Consider the following 14,864-nt stretch of genomic DNA (forward strand, 5'->3'; position numbering starts at 1 on the left):
CACGACTGGACAAAAGACACTGCCTCCCACCAGATCAGCACACATACTCTGTGCTGCTGTGAACATTCTGATGAGCTGATTGGTTATAGGTCATTCTGTCTCCTCCCACTTTAAAGCAGAACACACCAACAAGTAATGGATGAAAAGCAAAAACAGAGAGCGCTCTGACCCTAATCAAATACACACCTTTAAAACAGATAAAAAAACATCACATGGTTAAAATGTGTACAGCAATATAGTTCTTTATTTTAATGTCTTTATAATGTGTTATTTACACGTGCAGAGTGTAGACAAGAATGTCTATTTAATACAACATTATACAGTAAAATAACATTATTAAACCCTTTAAAACCAAAGACAGATGACTATTTAGAGGTTTGTAAATACAGTACATATAATAAACATTTCACAGAACTCCGTTTCAATGTCATTTAATTTAGGAAAAAAAAAAAAAGATTTCTATTTCCCCCCAATAATAAATGTAATTGTCAAGTTTCTTTTATAAAATAATGAAATGGATTTTGACATTTGATTGTCCGCAGGAAATGCACAGGTAATAGGTGTTACCTGTCAAATACACAAGTAAAAAGCATATTTTCAACAGCAATTACAGTAGTGATCAGTAGTATTAGATTCGGCTGATGTGGTCGCCGGCGTAAATTCAACTTTGATTAGTTAACAATAAATGGTCTATATGGAGAAATTTAAAAAAAATAAAATAAAAAAAACACAACACAATGAAAAGGTGAAATTGACATGTAAGACATACAAAATATTGTTAACATATAATAACTCTTGAGTCAATCTTTGGTCTAAATACCCTCATACATTCGGAAGAGTTATGACTATTGCCTGTCTCTGATATTTTACCCTGGTCATTGCGTTCGATCCCTTCCTCCACCAATGCCCACTGACGGTTACCACAACTGACCAGCAGAGGTCCTCATCATGGCCTAGTACAGTGGATCCCAAAATTTTTCAGTTCAAGGCACTCTTAGGGTTTCCATAATTTTTTCAAGGCACCCCTAAGCCAAAATAATTACCAAGTAGTCCCCAGCCTTGCTTACCACCGGCCCTGGCCGTGGGACCCCTGTGAGATCGTCGAGGAACCCCAGGGAGCGTCGGTGTAGTTTGGGAACCACTGACCTAGTACTTGGATCCTGCAAAGTCAGGGGTCTCACTAGGTACTGAGGGGAGGGTTTAAAAAATGTTTTAATACAAAACCTAGTAGTTGTCTTTTAGTGGCCTCCCATTTTTTTAATCCAAAGTTTTTCGCCAACATAACTTATTTTAGAAACGTCCTAGGAGTGTAATACATTATTGGTGAAATACTAACCAGGAAAGTCTCCCTAGATAAACGGCAAACAAACCCACTGCATGTGCGCTAGTAATAGAAATAGACACCACTAATAATGACATCCCGTACTATTTAACTGTAAACATTGTTCCTACAATAAGTCGGATCTCTGGGAACCATGCCGTTTTGAAAGAAACTCACTGCGAGCGATTTTACAATTGCTCATTCTGCTGGTTGGTCGGATCAAATTTCACCAGTGCCGACAGTTGAAGCTTCTGCAGTCATCCAATCATTGGCCATGGTACAAGAGGCGGCCGCGGCAGCAAAACTCTCTGCTCAGAAGAATGAACAATTGCTGAGGGTTCCGGGGATGAGTACCTCCAGAACGCTAGTTAGGGGAGCGGGATATACAGTATAGTTATGTAACATATGCAGACATCTCCTTTGAAATAGACCATACAGCATTACGTACTTTGGTTTTATTAAACCCCTTACCCCTACGTACAGCGACAACAATGTACTTTGACATCTCAACCAATGTTCTGCAGCAATCTTCTTAGTCTCTCTGGTTTGTGGATACCCTGTAACTCATCAGTCTGGAACTGAATCCTGAAAGTGCTCCCAGTAATTCTGATGTATAGCTAATGCTACAGCTAAGTACACAGAAACCTCTAACAGAGTCACAGGGATTGTCCAACCAGCACTTTCTAAGGGCTTGTACAAGCCTTACGTAAAGAAACCACTATAGAAATACCATGACCTAGCGATCTATGGATTCCCCTTCTGGGCATCTGACAGTAACACTAATCTCGGAAGAGACTGCTGGAAAACCACGCTGACATTTTTCCACTGTAACCTCTGAGCAATGTTTTACTGCCATCCACATAGACGGTATAAGTGGCACAAGGAGAGTCCACTCCGGAACTCCAGTATGAACAATAGATCATGTTCGGGGATCTCTTTCACCGTGCACAGATGAATAATCTGATTGGATCAGTAATTATTCGCCTTCTCCCTCAGAGGCAAAGGCTTAAAATTCACCGGTTTAGGATTTTTGAGGACAGAATAGTAGAGAGATCACTAGATAACTATCCTACACTACTGTTCTGGCAGCTTATTGGAGAAGCGTTAAATTTGAAACCCAAATTGACGTAACATGTGACCCAGTCCTTATACTGTTTTATAGGCTGATAAATAACAGCATGGAGGCCCCTCAACCGGATATGATGGTACTTTATAAGGTACAACCCCCAAGTGCACCACCTATCAGCACACGGTGTAGGCAGCTGTACTAATAAGAGAAGAGCCTATTAATCCCCCTAGAAACCAGTGTCTCTGTGATGTCACTGATTCCTAGTGAATTCACAGGCTACATTCTCAGCAGTATTTATTAGCCCAAACAAATGGGGTTTAGGAAACACGTACACTAAATTAAGGTAGGGGCTGCAGAATCAAAATTCCTGCTTTTAAAGTGTACATCAATATGAAGGAACATTTTCAGATTAAGTATTTGGAAATCTACTAATACTTCTGGCCATTGTTCACGAAACTTTTACAGTTCAGCTCCTCACTTTCTGTAAACTCTCATCTCTTTCCTGTTGACGTTTCCTACACAAACTCGCTGCCATTTACATACAAACAAGATGGAGAATACGGATTCAGCAGCCAGTCTTGTAAAGTAAAAGGAGAGGTCTCTAGCATGGTAAATTTAGGGAGGGGTGAAGTAAGAATTGTGATCTATGTTGTTCTAAGGAGTGTAAGTATTCTCTCTTACTTACATACGCTTAGTTTGTGCTCTGCACCGCTTGTAATGCTTCCTCCAGTCCCCACAGTGAACAGCAGCCAGGGTTTAACGAAGCATCAGAGCATCCCAACATGATCAAAGCGGTGTGAAAAGAGCAGTCAATATCAGAACACCGCGCCGGTTTGATTTAGTTGGGGGAGCTGTGACGCTTTGAGACAGAAACCCCGACCGCTACTCACAGCGGGATTTCAAGTGGTAGAAAGTGTGGAGCACAAACGGAGTGTCAATAAAATTAACAATTGCATTCCAAACGTTGGAAAACAGAAACATCCTGTAGAAGCCGTCAATTCTGCATGTATATAAGTAAATTCTCTCTATAAGCAGCATTAACATGTAGCGTCTGAGACTGTCCAATTCCCCCCAACAAATCTCAATATGGTGGGGGGTTTTTTAGTAATGAGAATACCCTCTCTTTACTCGTTCATTTATTATCTCTTTATATATAGTCTTCCTAAAGTGGACTCAGAATAGATGGGCCAAATGGTTCTTATCTGCTGTCAAATTCTAGGTTTTTAAACTAATCTCCATAATGGCTCCCTCCGATTATTCTAGGCAACAGGTGCACTATTCATTCGGCCGTTGAGGAGCCCCGAATTTTTATTTTTAAATTTAAGTAAATCTTACATTTCACTTATTTTGTAACAACTTTTATCCATTTTAACCTATTTGAGTGCAGTACTTCTTATAGCCTGCAGGGGTCACAGTGGCACTTGCTATAAATAGAAAGAATTATGGCCAGCAGCTAGACACTCTCATAGCAACAGCAACCCCTGCAGGCTGAAAGGAATCACTGTCATATTTCAAAAAGAAAAGCCTTTTAGATACTTGGAAGGATGGATTGTTATATCCTGCAAAACCGCGATACCTTCCCTTTAGAAATATGATGTAATATTTCTCCATAATACCAGGGTACACTAATATAATCTTATTAAAGAAAAAAACTAGAGATCAGGATTTAAAAATATAAATAAAAAGGGAAAATCTTTTCTCAGAGAGATTCTGCTTGCCACCAGCCTGTAGCAATACATCCTTCTTGCCTATGGTTTACAGTTGCCGGTGATTAGTGCAGCATCCGTTAATGATCACGTCACACATATTTACTGCTAATGCTCAAAACGAGGCTAAGTAAAAAATAAAAGCCTTGTGTGCTTCCGGTTTGCTACGTTCCCCGTATTTCCCGCCAACGTAGCATGGTGCACGTGTCTTTAGGACCAGTATTTTCACATTCATGCATATAAATAATCTAGAAACAGGAATATGCATTATCCACACTGGATTCAATGTTCATTAAATATATAAAACGTTCTATAGAAAAAAAGTTGAATGTGTCAACTGTGTGCGAGGTATAACACCTTATCCCCACCCGGTATAATTATTTATATTGGACCTGCAGAAAGAGCCTTGGGGCCAGTTAAGATCAATGTGCAGGAAGCCATTGTCTGCTTGGGTCTTGTGGACTGAATCGTCGTAGCCCTTAATCAATGCTCCTAATTTAACGGGCCAATGTAAAACCGGCATCTAGGTGTTCTTCGTTGGGCAGCGGTACAAGGAACGTCGTATGTGCTGGTCGTCTGGGACAGACGCGTATTCTACATCCTCAGTACAGGAACAGGTTGTCGTGCCACAGTACCACGTTACGGCTCCATCTTAACTCCACTTATAAACGGCAAGCCCGTAGAAACATTCCTTTTATAATCCACATACTGCTCTCCGAAGAAGTGGATCAGGGAGAATTCCTCCTCCTCCACTCGTTCACGGAAGAACCTCCAGGAAGCCAGCGTGTAGCCAACCAAACAGATCGGGTTACAGAGCAAAACCTGGGAAAACAAGAGAGCATTCTGGGTCATCGGGGATAAAAAACAACAACACATGCCCGCTTTTAAAAGCAAGTGACAAACACCACATTTTACAGGGTCACTATCAAAACGGTCTAAGAAATACTTAAGCTCAAACATTGCTTCAAAAGGAGTTTATATTTAAAAATATGTTATCTAAAACAAAACAAACAAAAAACACTTTGTCCACAGTGTACAGACAAGAAAACCATCAATGTATAATTTTGGGCGAAAGTAAAGCTATATACATAGACTTAACTGTCTTTTATACATGGTCTATACAAAAAGGATATATGGCAAATCATACAGAATATAAAATGAAAGAAAAAAAATTTCAAAGCAATAAAAGGAAAACAAAAAAACAACACACACTTGCTACGCACATTATACCGTAATGTAAGCGTTGATGAACTTTTCACCAGGAGTGCACAGTAAGGAAACCAAAAAGGTCAGAAAATTGTAAGATTCAATAGAGAACCGATTGGCGCAAGGGTTTTGGCGTTCAGTAAAGTGGAGATTGCTCGTGCAATTTCTGCGATAGTAATGCCTAAAATTTCTTAGAAGACCTCACCCCTCCCAGGCTGACACATGAGTATTTACGACAAGTAGTTTTCAGAGTCCTCCGGAAGGCAGCCAATAGTAGAGTGACTGGCAGGACCTTTTTAAAATTCCAGGCTCAACAACTGTGGCCTTCCTTTGTGCCAGTAATGCCAACATCTTACCACACTGGTCACCGTACAGGAATACATTGTTCCGTGAACAGCCGTTTGCACTTGGAACCTGCTAAATACAACAAGTAGTCAGAGTTCCAGTGGATAGTACCAGCCTAAGCGCTCACACGGCGTTGGTTAAATTCAATATTAAAGTCAAAAATCCCCTTTGAGGACGCTTAATTTATGTAATTTGTTGATGCAAGATAAAAGCTTTCTGCAGTTTGTACAAATAGATATTGAAGCTCCAGTTAATATCACTGTAGTTTTTCTGCTTAGCTTTATATGCTGCTCTCCCAGTTATATATGAAATACTCAATGATCCTATTATAAAGTTATCCAGAGTAAATCACAGATCCTATGTCGAGCCATCAATAACCCAGCCAGGAAAACAACACTATGATAATTACTCCTGTGGGTGGAAGTCTCACTGTATAAAAAACATTTAGGTATTAACCCTTCTTAAAGGTTGGTGAACCAGAGGACCGATCAAAAGTCACAATCAGCTTGTCTGTGGTCTTCCTACGAGGTGGCTATGCAGCTTTAAATTGGGAGACTCCAAAAAGGTAATACTGATCGTTCTCCAAGTCGCAATTCTGTATTACTATCTCAGACTTCTACAAATACCTAAGGATTCTGCATTCTCTCTAGTATGAAAACAGCCGTGATAAGACTAGGAACGTTTACAAACTTCTCCGAACAAACCTGCCTGTGGTTTCTAAACACATTGCCAAATGCTACCTCAACATCGCCAATATCCCAGTTTCAAATCCTGCTTCAGTTCTGGAAGCAGAAACGAGACTAAAATAATGGGACTAAAGCCTTAAAAAGACATCTCTAAATATACTAAATACAACTACATCACATTGGGAATTATTGACGGTAATCATCACTTTTCACAGCAAAGTTTATCCAACATCATCCAAGTATCACTGGAGTCTGTGATAAGATGGGACATTATACCGCGCCTGCCCCAGCAGCCGCTCCATTTGGAAACGAAGATTTTGTAACAATTCTATAGTAAAATAAATATCTCTTGACTAGAGATGCTCAGGCTCGGTTCCTCGAGAACCGAACACACCTGAACTTAGGGGGATCTGAGTACCGAGCCGAGTTGGCCCGGTACTTTCACGCTTTTTTGGATTCGAAAACGAGGCAAAATGTCATTGTTATCTCGCGAGCTTTGGATTCCTTTTTAAGATCCAATATAACGGTTGGTGGGAGGGAGTCAGGGAGGGCCCAAGCACTGTTCCATCTTGCACCACTTTTCTTTTCTGCCACTGTTGTGTGGCAATGTGTCCTAGATGTGCTAGGAACTGCCGTGTGTTTGTGTCGTTGCTCTGTCGCTTACCATCCAGCCAGGTCGCTGCAGTATTTGTTTGAAAGTGTATGAACATAAATATTGAGACCTGTGAGGTGACCTAAATTGACTGGAAATGACTGGAAATTCGTGTTATTGAGGTTAATAATAATGTAGGAACAAAAAAAGTGCAAAATTATGTGATTTTAGCATATTTTAGGATTTTTTCTAAAAAAAAATACAAAACCAAAACACACGAGGGCGGTTTTGCCAAAACTAAAACACGAAGCTCATCCAGATCCAGAACCAGTTTACAGAGGTCAGTGAGCATCTCTACACTTGATCCCCTCCCTGATAATTGCACTTATCGGAATACATCCTACCCAACTTCAGGCCGTGGTTCTCCTCCTTCGAACCCTCAACTTGGTAATACATCTACTATCTGATACTGCGCTAATAAACACTGACGGAGGATCAGCAGACACTTCTGACAGCCGCGAGCCCAGCCTGACGCTGTGTTCACTGTGATTGACGGCAGAGGAGCCCCAATGAAAGGCACCAACCACAGATGAGTATTGTGGATCGTTATTATGCGCTGCAGCACATGAACCAATAACGGGTACACTCACGCTGGATGAGCTGGTGCACCCCCATTACAAATTACTCTGCTGTAACTACATCAAGATACTTGTTGTAATCACCGATACAGAGGAAGTGAAATCTTTCTTACATCCCTCCTTCTATCGTTCTTTCCCTCCCCCACTTACTCTCATTTTTTATTAGACAAGCCGATATGTTTTATTATTCTTATTTCTGCCCTTGTGTTACGGGACCTTTCAGGTTATTTAAAACAATAAAGTAGAAATTTAAAATAAAATTGTAAAAAAAAACACTTTATATAGGACAAACTGATTACATCCAAGCACCAACGGCTGATAATAGAACAGTTTGAATTTGAGCACACTACAAGACATACAGCGTCATCTTCTGTGTAGACTGTAACACATTTGGCATATTTTTGAGAATTTAAACGGTCCTTTAATGTTTTGCTGTATTCTTTATTGGATAATAACCTGGTGTACAATTACCTAGAGGCCTGAAACATTTTAGCATCAGTAAGACCACATTTTAATCGTTCAAAATGTATTGCAAGCAGAAGCACTGGGAAGAGCTTGATTTCACGCAAAAGGCAATACTGTATAATGCTGGGTTTTGTAGTCCTTAAACACTTATTGCAAACGTCTTATGGGTTAATGCGCTATGTGGATAGAGCAGAGGAAATGATAAGACGCCGGTTGCATACAAATTACAATAGCTGCCAGATTACTGGGAAACGTATACGAAAATAAAGAAAAACACAAAAGATTTTAGTTTTCACTTGTAGCCATTACAGATATTTTTACTATTTTGCTGCATTGCAATAGAGATGGGGGGGTCTTCTGTGTCCAGCACAGAACAGCATTACATACAACAGCTTGTGGTTCACTCGATTCACATAATGTATTTTGCGGAGCTCAGTTGAGCCGATGATATTACCTGGGTGCCGATGCTCCAGTAGAACCAGCCCACATAAGACGGGTGTCTGAACCACGAGTACACACCAGAGGTCACCAGCGTGTGCGAATCGGACTTCTCATTCTGAACGATGTGATTGAAATTGGAACCGGCTGTGAGCATGGCCGACTTCCTCAGAGACTCCCCAAAGAACACCATGATTAATCCAATGACACTCAGCCACGTTATCTGCTTCATATCTGCATAATAAGGAAACGCTGACAAATTAAAACTAAATGCCACCGAATTTCAATTTAACGAGTGGTATTACGGCCGGAAAGCCAAATGCACATCTCTATGTCCAACATGTCCCATGTATAAAAGGCCCGGATTGCACAGACTCAGTTGTAAGGCAACTGGGTCCATGCAATCAAATTAGATAGTGACTGCAGATCTAACTATGCATTACCCATAGATTGCAAGCCGGGCCTTCTTACCTCTATGTCTGTATCACCCAGTGTTGTTTTATCACTGTGTTTCTTCCCTATTGTAAAGCGCCAGGGAATTTGCTGGCGCTATATAAATAAATGTTGAGGATGATGATTGTACAATCAGATTTTCAGTTCAACTAAAAGGGACAGATGTTGACGGCACAAATGTGCAAAAATGACTAATCCCGACTATGTTGAAAATGAACATCTGACGTCTCTAAACATAACAGCTAAAAGATGGGAGATTACTTACAAATCCAGATCATCTATTAGTGGGATAAAAATGACATCTACATAACCAAAGTGACATAATAACATGCAATTTGAATGGGGACATAACCTTTAAGCAACAATAAAAAAATAAATAGCTCAATATATTAGAGCAATAGAGAAATATGGGGGTACATTTTGAGTTTCTCTGGGCAGCGGTTCAGGAATATTATAATTCACTTTTTTTTTTATACTAAACAAGTAGCAAAACTTGGAACAAACTTATATGCGTTGTAGATTGAACACCAAGATCTTTACAGATTACCAAACACCCAGACGGATAGTGGACATCTCCCAGCCGCATTATCCAATAATTATGATTTTATTGCAATTGCTCAATACCAATTTCTATTCCTTCCTGGGTTAACACGAGACACAAACCTGGATAAATGGTTTTCTCTATGGTAAATTCCACCCAGGAGGAGACCGCTGCCAGGGTGTATTCCAGACTGTGGTTCAGCAGGAAGGAATCCAGAGACAGGCTTCTAGGATTGTTCAACGCAGTAATTAAATACTCAGAGTAGTGGAAAAACGAGAGGGAACACATGTACCTAGGAAGGAAAAAAAATAACCATTCTGAATTGTGAATAAGACAATCAGTATTGCAACTAAATTACTATTTTCAGGCTTGTTAATTAATTATAGGGCACATAGCGAAGATAAAGTAATTTTGCTCATAGCAACCAATCAAATTCTGTAATTTTTCCAGTGTAGCTTAGAAAATGAAAGCAGACATCGGATTGGATGTCATGGACAACACCAAGTCTATCCTTATGTACAGTACAGGAAATACAGACCGGCGTCATAAGGGAATTGCATAGAGTGGAGGAAGCAGTATATGGAGGTAAAAATTCTTTGTAAACTATGGAGTTAATTTACCTCTGTTTAAAACTGCCACAACTTTTACCTTCAGTCTATAATATTTTTTTTTTTTAAAAAAAACTATGGACTCAATTTAAATAATTTTAAAGTTGTTTCCACTTTCTGCTTCCTACATGATTATAGACACCCCACCCACTCCCCAAATGTGGGTCAGTAGACAGACGCAGTAGCTATTCCATTAGTGTAATAGTATAAAAATTTAAATCTTGTGTTTGTCAATGTTCTATGGGGAGAAGGTAATAGACCATAACGAAAGTTGGTTTCATGCAAAATAAACAGCCCTTGTAGATGTGCTGATGAATGTTGTGTGTTTTTTGGGTTGTCGTTTTGTTGTATAGGCTGTTGCTTGTGTTGTCACCGTGTGACTACTCACCATCCGAAGTGCTTCCACGGTGACTGACTGACACTGATCAGTAAGCCACAGCCGAAGGCAAAGCCTAGTAGAGCTGCTCTGATGGCCACCTAGACATAGACACACGTGTTATACACATTAAGTGGACATGTGCAAATACATACAGTTACACCCCTTAGTACCCTCGGCAGGTATCAGTTACTTCCTTCTGCAAAGTCAACCCCATTAACAGATAGAAGATATAAATATACTTTAACTTAGAAGTGAAAAATAGATATCATATGGTGTCTTCACCCAATCTCTTATGTGAGTGCACTTACAAGATGGAAGGAAACAACAGGCCTGGGTTCAAATTTCTTTAAGGACCTCCCATATGGAATCTCAGGATTCTCTCTCAGTTAGGCATATTCCATGGGGTATATAGAAAGCAAAAAAACGGATTCTAGCGCGATACCGTTTATACTAAAAATGTTTATTACATAGACACATATATATATATATAAAAGTAATTACATAAAAACTGGACCATAAGATCATTTTATGTAATTACTTTTATATATATGTGTCTATGTAATAAACATTTTTAGTATAAACGGTATCACGCTAGAATCCGTTTTTTTGCTTTCTATATACCCCATGGAATATGCCTATCTGAGAGAGAATCCTGAGATTCCATATGGGAGGTCCTTAAAGAAATTTGAACCCAGGCCTGTTGTTTCCTTCCATCTTGTAAGTGCACTCACATAAGAGATTGGGTGAAGACACCATATGATATCTATTTTTCACTTCTAAGTTAAAGTATATTTATATCTTCTATCTGGTGAGTGGATCCACATAAGAAGAAAGGATTGAAGTTTTTTCTACACATTCACCACACAACTTCAACTTTTGTGACTGTATTACACTATGTTGTGTTTTTTGTATTTTTATGTTACACCATCATATATTGGAGGAAAATTTTGAATGAAAAGATCTTCACATCTCCAAATTTAAATATTCTTTTTTATTTTATGAATATTTGTACCATTTGTATTATCAGAGGGATTGTTGTTTTTTCCTATGTGATTACTACCACAGCGCTGTAACACTCCTATTTTGATTTATTTATGCTATATATTGGGGAAGTTGTGTGATTTCCCTAGGTGTGTATAGCAGCAGTGGGATAATAGCGCTATCCATTCCTTCTTGAACTATATATTTGCTAACCCCATTAACAAGTGAGCATTAGCAAATACAAGCTGAGAATTAACAAACGTTTCACACGTTTCATCATCAGAAACATTTCCTCTATGACTCAAGCACAACTCAACCAGATTCACTGGCAGTGTCCCATCAGTCTGACCTCTAAAAGCCTATTAACTGCTCAAATCCCTTAAACCTCTTCCTAATGCTAGCCTGACTTACTATCATGTAACATGTTTGTCTTACCGCTATATAAAGGCTTGACCAGTCTTTATGAGAACGCAGAGCAAACGCAACACAAGCGGTTTTATGCACAAAAGGGAAAATAATTATTAATCTAGAGTGCACACCCTAAGGGATGAATCGGGGACCCCAGGCTGCCAGTTATCTATCTATGCACTTATAAAGTTCATGTATATAGTGCAGAAGGATAAAGGAAGCTTCACCTGCACTCTACAGATTAATGCCAGTGACATATAGAAAAGATGTAAGATAGATATACGTCAACAGTGGCAACCCAGGATCAGTTCAGAACTAGCTTAGGTGCATCCTAACCACGGCTGCGTTTAATTCTGGAACACTCAACCTCACACACATCTAACGGCAACCACAGAGATAATTACATCAGGCTTCGGCTGACAGCCCTGTTGTGACACGTTAGAAGTTGTTTGTGATTAAGGACATTTCTACATTTCCTGGAACATGGGATGAAAACTCTCAGAGGGATTTGAAATTCTGAGGTGAAACGTCTAAACTTTGCAACTAAAAACCATAAACTAAAATGATTGTATAGAAGTGATTTAACGTGTAAAGGTTAAGCCGTTACGGCTCTGTTTATCAGTTGCTGGGATTTATTTTTAATTAAATAAGCTCTAAACAAATAATAATGCAGAGTATTGGTACAACCATTGGATAGATACGCAAATAAACACTATATACAAGAGCTACACAACATTCACATAATTATCATAGCTTGACAGAACTTATGACATTCACATTCTATTTATCAAACATTTTCTGCAAGGTTGGCTAAAGTATCCAGTTTACAAGGCAATATCTTCCCAAACAATCATAATTTTATGTTGAATGTCTTAAGCTCTGATAAACTTCGTAAATTTTAAAATATCTGTTAAATGCGGCTATCAGTTTTTTAAGTTTAATGGCTATTTTAAAGAAGAAATACTAAAGTATTCTGGGTTTTATCAGGTTGGCATCAGACGTACTGTTAGATACCCAGCCCAGGGAATGCTGGCTGTGCACCCACGTGCCCCTCTACCCATCCCCGGCGACGCTGGCTGTGCACCCACGTGCCCCTCTGCCCATCCCCGGCGACGCTGGCTGTGCACCCACGTGCCCCTCTGCCCATCCCCGGCGACGCTGGGGGTGCACCCACGTGCCCCTCTGCCCATCCCCGGCGACGCTGGGGGTGCACCCACGTGCCCCTCTGCCCATCCCCGGCGACGCTGGGGGTGCACCCACGTGCCCCTCTGCCCATCCACGGAGACGCTGGGGGTGCACCCACGTGCCCCTCTGCACATCCAAGGAGACGCTGGGGGTGCACCCTTGTGCCCCTTTACCCATCCCCGGCGACGCTGGGGGTGCACCCTTGTGCCCCTTTACCCATCCCCGGCAACGCTGGGGGTGCACCCTTGTGCCCCTTTACCCATCCCCGGCAACGCTGGGGGTGCACCCTTGTGCCCCTTTACCCATCCCCGGCAACGCTGGGGGTGCACCCTTGTGCCCCTTTACTCATCCCCGGCAACGCTGGCGGTGCACCCAAGTGCCCCTCTACCCATTCCCGGCAACGCTGGGGGTGCACCCAAGTGCCCCTTTACCCATCCCCGGCAACGCTGGCGGTGCACCCACGTGCCCCTCTACCCATCCCCGGCAACGCTGGCGGTGCACCCACGTGCCCCTCTACCCATCCCCGGCAACGCTGGCGGTGCACCCAAGTGCCCCTCTACCCATCCCCGGCAACGCTGGGGGTACACCCTTGTGCCCCTCTACCCAGCCCCGACAACGCTAGGGGTGCACCCACATGCCCCTCTACCCATGCCAGGCAACGCTGGGGGTGCACCCACATGCCCCTCTACCCATGCCAGGCAACGCTGGGGGTGCATCCACATGCCCCTCTACCCATGCCAGGCAACGCTGGGGGTGCACCCACATGCCCCTCTACCCATGCCAGGCAACGCTGGGGGTGCACCCACATTCCCCTCTACCCATGCCAGGCAACGCTGGGGGTGCACCCACATTCCCCTCTACCCATGCCAGGCAACGCTGGGGGTGCACCCACATTCCCCTCTACCCATGCCAGGCAACGCTGGGGGTGCACCCACATTCCCCTTTACCCATGCCAGGCAACGCTGGGGGTGCACCCACATGCCCTCTACCCATGCCAGGCAATGCTGGGGGTGCACCCACATGCCCCTCTACCCATGCCAGGCAACGCTGGGGGTGCACCCACATGCCCCTCTACCCATGCCAGGCAATGCTGGGGGTGCACCCACATTCCCCTCTACCCATGCCAGGCAATGCTGGGGGTGCACCCACATTCCCCTCTACCCATGCCAGGCAATGCTGGCGTTGCCTGCACAGCCTCACTGCACCCGTCTGATAAAGTCACCCCCATATGTCAGTGATCTCACGCCATGCTGTACCTGGTAGAGATGAGCCCGGTACACGAGCAGCAGGACACCATTAATAGCCGCTACGAAGACTGCCAGAGCTATCCTGCCCGGCGCTGTGCCCAGCAGACTCTGCCCCGGCTCCGTGTATCTGCTGGTGATGAGCGGCAGGAAGATCACGGAGACCCCGAGTAAGAAGCTGACCAGACTCACTCTGCCCTCCAGCACCAGCCGTACGCCGGCCATCTTGGAGGAGGCAAAGCGGAAGTCGGACGCGCACTTCCGGTCCGGCACTGGATGACGTAAGTAATAACTCTAGGAGCCGTTCCGACTGAACGAGCGCCCCCTGCTGGACAGACAGAGGATAAACCAGTCTGTACAATACAAAGTGATCATGTAGTAGTAATCTGTACTTGGGGCAGGTCCAGGTGTTACAGATTTGTCACTGTTTCCAGTATTGGACAACTGCACAATAAAATTAATTTTGATCTGCATGTTAGATTCTCTGTTCAGATTTTAAACATCAGTCTACTTAATCCAGGTGTGGTCCTCAGGGCTGAAGTGTTCCCTGTGCACCAGGTACTGCATTCCCCTCCTAGTCTGCAGGAGTCAATTATCGA

The 14,864-nt window shown here is 42.4% G+C and overlaps 1 protein-coding gene across 1 annotated transcript; it reads right to left on the bottom strand.

Annotated features, from left to right (window-relative positions):
- Window positions 1–216: 216 nt before the first annotated feature.
- ICMT (isoprenylcysteine carboxyl methyltransferase) lies at window positions 217–14,506 on the bottom strand. The gene is made up of 5 exons (XM_075190044.1): window positions 14,278–14,506; window positions 10,457–10,545; window positions 9,583–9,752; window positions 8,483–8,700; window positions 217–4,918 (listed from the first exon to the last, which is right to left on the bottom strand). The coding sequence occupies exons 1-5, from the start codon at window positions 14,488–14,490 to the stop codon at window positions 4,736–4,738; spliced, it is 873 nt and encodes a 290-aa protein (XP_075046145.1). The 5' UTR covers window positions 14,491–14,506; the 3' UTR covers window positions 217–4,735.
- Between the last annotated feature and the right edge of the window lie 358 nt (window positions 14,507–14,864).

The sequence above is a fragment of the Mixophyes fleayi genome, chromosome 11, assembly GCF_038048845.1.
Source record: "Mixophyes fleayi isolate aMixFle1 chromosome 11, aMixFle1.hap1, whole genome shotgun sequence".
NCBI lineage: Eukaryota > Metazoa > Chordata > Amphibia > Anura > Limnodynastidae > Mixophyes > Mixophyes fleayi.